The sequence below is a fragment of the Myotis davidii genome, unplaced genomic scaffold (assembly GCF_000327345.1).
Source record: "Myotis davidii unplaced genomic scaffold, ASM32734v1 scaffold1373, whole genome shotgun sequence".
In the NCBI taxonomy this organism is placed as follows: Eukaryota; Metazoa; Chordata; class Mammalia; order Chiroptera; family Vespertilionidae; genus Myotis; species Myotis davidii.
In genome coordinates this window covers 917,846-928,355 of record NW_006284614.1, presented here as the reverse complement: position 1 = coordinate 928,355, position 10,510 = coordinate 917,846, and the positions used below count along the sequence as shown (strand labels likewise).

The 10,510-nt window shown below is 43.7% G+C and overlaps 1 protein-coding gene across 1 annotated transcript in view; it reads left to right on the top strand.

Annotated features, from left to right (window-relative positions):
- Positions 1–10,510, top strand: part of DYRK4 (dual specificity tyrosine-(Y)-phosphorylation regulated kinase 4) — a 35,176-nt gene that overhangs the window by 2,515 nt on the left and 22,151 nt on the right. The window contains exons 4-8 of the mRNA XM_015572358.1: positions 1,060–1,223; positions 3,948–4,084; positions 4,375–4,515; positions 7,096–7,234; positions 9,264–9,345. Coding sequence (XP_015427844.1) covers positions 1,060–1,223; positions 3,948–4,084; positions 4,375–4,515; positions 7,096–7,234; positions 9,264–9,345 — 663 coding nt within the window. The remainder of the gene's footprint in view (positions 1–1,059; positions 1,224–3,947; positions 4,085–4,374; positions 4,516–7,095; positions 7,235–9,263; positions 9,346–10,510) is intronic.

The following is a 10,510-nucleotide window of genomic DNA, read 5'->3' as shown; positions in this document are numbered from 1 at the left end:
CCAATAGTCTTAGGCGACTCCTGTGAAAGGGTTGTTCGACCCCCAAAGGGGTCGCGACCCACAGGTTGAGAACCGCTGGCCTAAGCTTACACATCGGTTTTTGGCCAGGAGCTGACTCCTCACAAGGTCCAGAGATTCATAACCTATTAAGGTTCAATGGAAGAAAACCCAAATCCACTGAGCATCTATCATGTCCCAACACTATCTCATGCTCAGAGCTGTTCTTCCACATCTTTGAAATTGGTTGTGCTGCTGCTTCTAAAAAGCTCAGGAATAGCCCTGAAGGAGATATTCTAGTTCTGAACTAGTTCTGCCTCTGAAGAGCTGCTATGTGTCTCCCTGCTGTTTCAGCCCTCAGTTCTTCTGGGCCAGGAACATGCCTTAGTCAGCTTACACTGTATATATGGAGACACACACAGGTCTTGTCCCCCATAAGTCTTTTTTATTCCCCCCCAACAATTCCTTAGCCAACTCTTCAGCAGTTTGTTAAATAACACCGTGCCCCTTCTTCTCCCCCATCCTGGTTTCCCTCCTCTCAGCACTCTCCAGTTTATCTACATCTCTCTTAAAGTTTGAATCCCACCCCACCCACCCCTAGACCAAACACAAGACCCTGATGTGATTGGGCCAGGGTAGAGTAGAGAAGAGCTAACACATGTTCCTTCCTTATAGTTTGAGGGACTCACTGGCTCAGCTGGCAATACCTCCTGGGTTTTGAAAGTCATATTTATGTTACCTGCTTGACCCCTGAAGACATCATAGCTTTTAGATCCTCTCAGGATAAACTATTTGTGCAGCCCAATACCAAATTAACTTGGGCTAAATGCTCCCTTTCACTTCCTTTGTGTTTTTCTCCTGGGTTGTTGAAATCAGTACACCTTGACCTCTATCCGTGTTATAGTTCAACCCTGTGAGACTCAAGATGCATAGTCCTTAGTAAGCCTCCTAGGTGCAGAAAGGGCTCACTGGCTCACAAACTGGAAGAGCTGCCATCGTCTCCACCTTGGGCAGATCCCTGGGTGCCTCACTGAACTGACAACCACAGTGTTTTTCACACAGAGGCCCTAAAGTGTTTTAGGAACCAACTGTCTTCTTATGAGCAAAGTGAAATCCTGGGCTACACAGAGCTGTGGTTCCTGGGGCTCAAAGCCAAGAAGCTCCATGTGGATCCTGAGAAATTCAGCAAGACGAGTTTTGATGATGAACATGGCTCCTATATGAAGGTGATGGGAGAGTAGGTCATAGAAACTGCAGGGGTTTGGGGCTTGGGGACAAAAAGGCTTAGAAAGGGGAAAAAGTGTGGGGTACTTTATAGCCTTTGGTGCTGATGTATCTGGGACTAGGCATCCTGAAGTATTCTAGTAGGTGCTAAACCAAAGAAATGCCATTTTTATAAATGGGAAAACATGCAATTAATACACAAACTACTCTAGTAACAGAATATAATTTTCTCTAAGAGTATTTGGGTTAACATTTCCTGGGTGAACTCCTACAGGCTCTTCTGCACAGCCCTGGACCCACTGGTAAAAGATTGAGTATGGAATAAGATGCAGTCTCCCCAACATTCCCTTTTTTGTCCCCACACCAGCCCATACATGGACCTTTTTACTATTTTATAATAAATGTCATTTCTCCCACAGGCAAAAAATAAGAATAAAGAAAAAAAAGCTTTTGACACTATAGTCCCTAGTGCATAGAGTCCCTGGTGATTGACTTCCTTAAGTTTTCTGTCTGTATCTCTGTGGCTTCCCAGGACAGGGCCTCTCCCCAGCCTCAGATGAAATATGGGCAGTGGAAAGTATCCCTATTGCTTCAGGAAGTGATTTCCACTTCTGAGGATGTCCAAATAAGTGTTCCACTAGGCTCGTGGGCTAGTGGGAATTTCCTTCTCTGGACACTCTTCATAACTTGATTAGGTTTAGGAGGATTGGTCTTTGATGACTTCACAGAGAGGCAGATCGTTTTAATAACATTTAGGGTTGTGTTTCTCTTAGCTTTACTATGCACACACATCACTGGGGGATCTTATTAAAATTTTGAATTCTTATCCAACAGGTCTGGGGTGGGACCTGAGATTTCTATATATATATATATATTTCAGTGAGGAAGAGAGAGGGAGAGAGAGATAGAAACATCAATGATGAAAGAGAATCATTGATCAGCTGCCTCCTGCACGTCCCCTACTGGGAATCAAGCCCACAACCCAGGCATGTGCCCTTGACCAGAATCAAACCCAGGATCTTTTGGTTCGCACGCTGACACTCTATCCATTGAGCCAAACCAACTAGGACTGATTTTTGCCTTTCTAAAAAGCTTCCAGGTGATGCTGATGCTTCTGGTTTTCAGACCACACTTTGAGAAGCAAGGATTTAGAGTTTCTGGCACATATCCTCTATCTAGAGCCCTAGTTCTCAACATTTTTAGGTCAAGAATCCCTTTAGGAATCTGATAAAAGCTGTAAATCCTCACATCAGAAAAGGCACCCTGCACATACACAAAATTTCAGTGGGGGTGGGGGGATAGTTAATGGGTCCTTGGTTAAGAATCTTTAATATAAACCTTACCACCATTTCAGACAAACTTCCCCACATTCTCCCTGCCCTCTTCTTCCCTCTCCCCCTCATCTGGGCCTAGAGTCTCTGAGAAATTCCCCAGGGATTTCCGCACTACCTTGAAGTTAATTCACTGGAATTCAGTTCCTCAATCTCAAGTCTTTGAGAGCTATGTTTTGGTTGGGGGGAGTGTGATATGTGTTCTTTCTGTATGCTTGGAATCTCCATCTTTGTTACATTCTAGTGTATGCACAAATATACAATGTACATAGAAAATTTCCAAACAAGCAACATAACCTCATTCTCACATTTATTCTGTCAGCAAATATTAATTGAGAACCTATCATATACTTGGGCATCTGCTAGACTCTGGAAATACTTAGGAAACTATAAAAAATGAGTAAGGCCTGATACTTTGCCTCAATCAATGTCCAAGTGTGAGTGAATATTATGATCTTCCAAACTGGTAGCATATAGAAGATATGTACAAATGCCAGGGAACCCCATATATATTTACATCAACATGTGCAGAACCTTTACAAGTAGAGCATTCTATTTCCACATATCACTGAAGTTGTACATGTGCATGGTCTTGATTCCTCCTATGAGAATAGATCCCCCCATACACAATCACAAATACATTCTGAGGACTTGTACACGAACACTTTTCCTTCACCTCTCCCAAATTCATGAGTTTAACACTAGGAATCACCGATTCTCAGAGCTGTAAGGTCTTAGAAATCATCTTATCTAGAACCTTCAGTTTCAGATGAAGGCACTGCAGCTTAGAGTGGGTATGTGGCTTGTCTGAAGCCACCCAGAAAGCTTTTTTTATGTATAATTTTCCGTTGCTTTGACTAAACAGTTGCTTTGTAGTTTCCACCAAATGGAGGGGCATGGATGATTCTGGCTCTTGGAAATTATTTCTCTTCGTAGTTAAGAAAGGTCCAAGTTATGTAACTTGGTAACTTGATAACTCCAAGGTAGAATAAACCTGGATATGTTAAGAGGAAAACTAGGTCTGGCCAGAAGGACAGGGAGCAGACACAAAGTCTTCTCTCATTGATGGAGACACATCAGGGGTCAGAAACAGAACTTCCCCCAAACAGAAGCTGCTCTTCCCCAAACAACACCCAATGTTCTTTGCATCACCTGATATGGATAGAGCCTGTGGGACTTTTCCTGGTATCACATGGGTAACGTGGGATCAAGACAACAACCTAATAGTTGCAGTAGCAATGAGATGAGGGTGGGAGTTGCACTAGTGCCCAGTGCGGTTCAGAAAGTTTCCCCCAGGTGTCAGCCATGAGCTGAGAATGGGTATCCAGGGGCCTCAGTGTCAGGGAACCTCAGAGTCTATGGCTCTGCTCCTCACCCTTTGCCTGGCTTCTGTAGGTCCTGCATGACCACATTGCCTACCGCTACGAGGTTCTGGAGATGATTGGGAAAGGGTCATTTGGACAGGTGGCCAAGTGCTTGGATCACAAAAGCAATGAGTTGGTGGCTTTGAAAATCATCAGGAACAAGAAGAGGTGGGGTGGATAGTAGCATAGGCTATAGAGAAGGGACTGCATGATTCTGGCCCCTACATAATGCCAACCCTTCCCAACTCTGCCCCTTCCTCTGATCTTTTCTTCCTTTTTTGCCTATCTGATTCTATGGTGGGGTGAAGGGAAATGCAAGGTATGGAGAGTTTAGTGCTTTCTGCCTTGCCAGGGTCAAGGGAAGGAGCTCAGGAAATGGGCTACTGCTGCAGCATGATATGACACCATGTCTCCTGTCTCCATTTCTCATCCTCCCTGCCCCTCCCCAATCACTTCAGATTTCACCACCAGGCCCTGGTGGAGCTGAAGATCCTGGACACTCTCAGAAGGAAAGACAAGGACAACACCTACAATGTGGTGCACATGAAGGACTTTTTTTACTTCCGCAACCACCTCTGCATCACCTTTGAACTCCTGGGGTCAGCTGCTTTTTCTTTTTAATTCATTTACTTTCAAAAAGTGGCTTAAAGTGACAGAAGAGAAACTTTGAGGTCAGACACTAGATTTTTCTGGATGTAAACATTCATTGACTAAAATGGACATATAGAGAAAGCCTAGGAGACTGAGCCAAAAGCTGCCAATCTCACCCCATCCCTTCATCATGCCTGCCACCTGGGAGCATACACAGGATGTGCCACCAGGTGCTGGGTGCTGGACTGGGTGACATAACCAAAACAAGGCTTCTGCCCTCAAGAGTGAAACTGAAATATGTTGAAAAGGACTTTTTTTTTTTTGCTACCATTTCCCTATTTATTGGCTTTACCACCCTGTGATGCAGAGGTTGAAACTCAGGAAAGCAGGCAAACTGGCAGCTTAGAGTGGGGAAAGAGCTTTTTTTATGTGCAAATAAGGACAGGAGCAGAATCTGACTAAAATAGATTGGCATCACCTGGTTGAATATTGGAGCTGACAGAGTGTTCTAATTGGAAGGACATGCTAATTTGATTACTGTTCTCTCTCTGAGAAACCCATCTGATAAAATTTAAATAAAACCAGAGATCTAGAATGCATTTAGCAAAGGAGAATAGTTAGAGGTGACCTCTCAGAATCCCAGTATTATCAGCTTTACTGAGCTGGTAGCTTGGTGTTCCCATGACACCATTGCTGAAATTCTAGAAACCAGCTAAATTTGAATCAGGAGTGAAGTTGACACTCTCCTCACCTTCTCTGTTGATTACAAAATGTCCACTTTCCACAAGCGAATTCTCTTCCTGTGACAACATGGACAACCCAGGCTGCCAGATTTGGCCATTAAGCAAGTGCACAGTTAGCATGTCATTGTATTGAAAGTGCTCTGAGCAGTCAGGAGGAGCGGTGTATGTGGGGGAAGCCAAAGCTCAGAGAGGTTGTAGAGTTGCCCAGGTCACAGAGCTGGTTAGGATGAGGCCACTATGCCCATCAAAAATGAATGGCTTCCTAAATACAGGCAGAATTAGATAAAGTTTAGAGACAGAAGATTAGGAGAAATCAGAAAGAGGCTAATGCAGCGTCACTTCTGAGCTATGTCCTATCCCTCTTCTCTCCATCTTACAGTTTGTACAGAGGTTATACCTGGTAACCCACAAATGTTTTTCTTGTTAAAATGCTTCGCATTAGTTTCCAACATTTGTAAGTCAGCAGATTTCATATAATATGGTTGGTTTTTATATAATCCTAGAGGCCCAGTGCATGAAATTTGTGCATGGGGTGGGGGGTGGGGCCCTCGGCCGAGTCTGCACCCTCTCCAATCCTGGACCCTTTGGGGGAATCGGGCCTAAACCAGCAGTTTGACATCCCTCTCACAATCCGGGACTGCTGGTTCCTAACCGCTCACTTGCCTGTCTGCCTAATTGCCCCTAACTACCTCTGCCTGCCTACTTGATCACCCCTAACCCTTCTCCTTGCCTGCCTGATTGCCCCTAACTGCCTCTGTTTGCCTGCCTGATCACCCCTAACTGCTCTCCCCTGCTGGCCTGATCACCCCTAACCACTCATCCCTGCTGGCCTGATCATGCCTAACTGCTCTGCCTGCCTGCCAGATTGCCCCTAACCACCTCTGCCTTGGCCCCGCCACTGTGACTTTGTCCAGAAGGACATCCAGAAGGACGTCCAGAAGATGTCTGGTCTATCTGGTCTAATTAGCATATTACCCTTTTATTAGTATAGATTGCAGGCTTCTGCTTGTCTAGAAAGTTTAGTAAAATCTGGTAAGAATTAGACCTTATTCCTGCAAAGTGACAGATGGAACCAAGTGGTCAGGCTTGGTATAGATAGGGTAGGGTGTCTCTGTTTTACCCCAGCCCCCATCTGTCCACATTCTTGCTCCCTTACCTGTCGGAAACTGGACATCTTTTTTTGTTGTTTTTTTATTTTTAAATAATTTTTTAAAATTGACTTTTTAGAGAGAGGAGAAGGAAGGAAGGAAGGAAGGAAGGAAGGAAGGAAGGAAGGAAGGAAGATCAATGTGAGAGCAAAACATCTATTGGCTGCCTTCTGCAAGCCCCACTACCAGGGATGCAGCTCACAACCCAGGCATGCACCCTGACTGGAAATCAAACCCAGCAACCTTTCAGTGCTCAAGACAACACCCAAACAATTGAGCCACACTATCCAGGGCAAACCTGACATCTTTACATAGTCTTTTTAGGCTTGAGCAGAAGTGGCTGCTGGGTTGAGTAACTGATGGACTTCCTAGATTCTTTTCAAGGGCCTGAAGAACTATGAATATTTTAGAAGTTTGGTCCAATGTCTTAACACCCACAACATAACAAAGTTATTTAATGACCTTCTCATGTAAGAAATGAGGGCATATCTGAGAGGCCAGCACAATTGAGTGGCACCCTGGAGTCCCCATGAATCAATGGAAAAGTTGAGTTTATAGGACACAAAAGTCCTGCCTCCTGGTCTGACACTTGCCTATTACCAGAGGGAAACCAGGTAGTATGGATGGGATTGTTGGCTGGTTCAAACTTAGAATTACACTTTTTACACTGATGCACATTACTTTCTCTCTTTCCCAGAATCAACTTGTATGAGTTAATGAAGAATAATAGCTTTCAAGGCTTCAGTCTGTCAGTAGTTCGGCGCTTCACCCTCTCTGTTTTGAAGTGTTTACAAATGCTTTATCTAGAGAAGATCATTCACTGTGATCTCAAGCCTGTGAGTACAATTTCTATCCTGCCAGGGTAGCTGATTCCTACCCTCAGAAACTGTCCCATTCTCTTCCCAAGTGCTATCTAGACAGCATCATGACCAGAGCTCTCAGATGGAAGCCAAGTAGTCATAGGTTGTGAAGAGTAAGGGATGGTTTGGAAACAATGAAGGGAGATGGTGTCATTGAGATAGACAGGAATAGGAAGGTCTAGGGCTTTCCTGTGGAAGGTGTGCAGAAATGTGTCATTCAGGGGGCTGGATCTCTGTTGTATTAAATCCTCACTATCTCCATTCTACTCTGAATTGGTCCTAGGGTTCAGCAAATCTCTGATTACTACTTCTACTCCAAATGGGTGTGCTCTTCCCTCATGTCCTGCTAGCATTCTATACTTAACTCTGTTACTTCACTGATTGATTTCTGTAGGAGTTGTTTGCTTTATGTGTACCTGCCACTGAACTGCAAGTTTTCTCAAGGTCAGGAATCATGTGTTCTCACCATTTTATTCTCAGGACCTAACATGGTACCTGACAATAGATATTGCAGTCAATATGTAGGTAAATGTTTGTTAGATGAATTAATGATTGTAAATGTGAGGAATACAGAGAGGTACTTAGAGAAAAGGTATAAAAGTATGAAGATATGAGGCCAGGAGCTAGTTCCCAAATCAACCTGACTCTCACAGATACTTAAATATCCTTTAATTTTTCCTTATTCCTTTCTCCTCACACCCCAAAATGGTTACTTGTAAAAAAAATGTAATCCATTGGATAATTTGGGATATTTAAACAATTAAGGATTGTCTAAATAGAGATGTTCTCTCAAGGGCTGCCTGGAGGAGCCTCACAATGCCGGTACATTGATTTATTCTCCACACTCAAGTTCCTAATCCTTAGCTTTGCAGCTTCATCAGGTCACAATAACCATGGTCTTTGAGCTTAGGGGACTGACTCTCACCAGGAAATTCACAAGACACCTGGTAGCCAAAATATTTATTTCCTTGAGAAATAGGTCAAGTAAATTGGAATGCATGTGTCCAGTAGGGGAAGTATGCATATAACCAACAGAATGATGAATGTGTGTTCAAGAATTGGAGTTATTCTTACAAACTTAATGTTTAGTATCAAAGACCTGTGATGCCCTGATGCATCCATGACCCCCCCTGACCCCCGCCAAGTGGTTTCTGCCAATAAATTGGAAGGCCAGTTCCCTCTAGCTAAGGAGCTTTTTCATTGACCTAGAGACACACAAGAAATTCTCATTCTTTTAAGACTTGCTGACCATACTCTTTCAGTTAACACAAATATTCTTTAGAAAAAGGAGTGGGAACTAAATTTGTACTTTCTTAGTTTATGGTGCCAGAGGTTTTGGATTAATCCTGCTATTCCGTATCTAGAATGGTAAGGGACTGAGTAAACAATTCATTCTTCCAATATTCATAATAATCAATTCATCTGATATCCAGATTCTTGAAAACACAATTAGTAATTTAATCTTCCAGGGGAATACTGTCATGCTTGAGGAGGCGAGCCCAGGAGGTCTGCCTCTCTATCCATGACACTACTAGAACTCCTGGTTTCACATTTCCCCCAAAGTCAGCATAAGATTCACAACTTCCCATCAAATCATTGTCTTTTTGTTTGTTCGTTTGTTTTAGTCTTCTACCTTCATAGCTGTATGTGATTGGGCACTTAATGGATACATCAAATTCTGTAACTTATATTTCTAAGGCCTTATGTAAGCAAAGCATAGGACCAGGTGCCTAGGAGATAAAAAAATAAATGCATAATCTGTATGGGGAATGGGACAAAATACATGTAAAATAAATACTGCAAAGCAGCAAATAAGAGGTATATGACACAAGTCAAATGGGATGTCAAGGAAGGTAAACACATGGGATTTGGAGAAGATGTGGGAGGAGTCTACCATGAAGTAGTCTAATTTTGGACTGGGTCCTGGAGGATGGCAGACATTTAGATCAATAGAAGGCCTAGGACAACATTATTAAAACGTGGCATATGTCCTTCTTCTTTTCAGGAAAATATCGTGTTACATCAGAAGGGTCAAGTCTCTATTAAAGTTATTGACTTTGGGTCAAGCTGTTATGAGCATGAGAAAGGTAAGCCCCATTCCAGTCTCTTTGTCTGAATTTTACTATTCTGATTTCTGTCCCTACTGAAACAAGAACTTCATAATGAGGTTACTTGGGTTCTAGTCTTCCCTCAGTTGTTAAAATTGCTTGCATGATTTTGCACAAGGTGCTTCACTTCTCTGAGACTAAATTTCGACCTCTATAAAATGAGAAGGTTGGATTTAAAGCCACCAGATCTCATATTCTGTGGATTAGAAATTACCCAAGAGCACTGGGTCCTCTAACTAGATGGGCATCAAAATCACTTGTGGCCTCTGAAAAATTATAGCTTCCATGGCCTCACCCCCAATGTGCCAAATCTAGTTTCCTGGGGGAATACCCAAGAGTCTGCACATAGCCATTCTGAAGTTTGGGATTCACTGCCGTAGACTCCCTAGGCTTTATACTTCTTTCAAGCTAGAATCCAGCAAACAGCCCTGAGAACATTGGCGCAAACTGCTGAACTTGATTTGCTAGTCTCTACTTTGGGCTTTTATCAAGTTTGCTGTTCACAACAAGTACCATTCCATAAAACCAAGATGGTGGCATAGGTAAACACTGGAAATTGCTGCCTCACACAACCACTTCAAAAATACAGCTAAAAGACAAAATGGACATCATCCAGAACCACAGAAAGGCTGGCTGAGTGGAAATTCTACAACTAGAAGGAAAGAGAAAAGCACACTGAGACTCAGAGGAGGTGCGGAAGTAAAGTGCAGAGGTACGGAGGCACACGCCGAAAGGGCTGGCAACTGAGGACACAGCACACATGGAAAGGGCTGGCAGCTGAGGACCCAGTTGTCTTTTTCAATCGGGAGGGAGTCTCAAGCACCCGACTGCTCTGAACTCCAGTTCAGGGTGAGTCTCTGGGGACCCAGACTTATACAGGGAGAAACTGGACTGTCTGGCACGGTGCAGAGGTACGGAGGCACACGCCGAAAGGGCTGGCAACTGAGGACACAGCACACATGGAAAGGGCTGGCAGCTGAGGACCCAGTTGTCTTTTTCAATCGGGAGGGAGTCTCAAGCACCCGACTGCTCTGAACTCCAGTTCAGGGTGAGTCTCTGGGGACCCAGACTTATACAGGGAGAAACTGGACTGTCTGGCACGGGCAGAACTCGAGGGTAGCTTTCTCTCAGAGGTCCTTGCAGT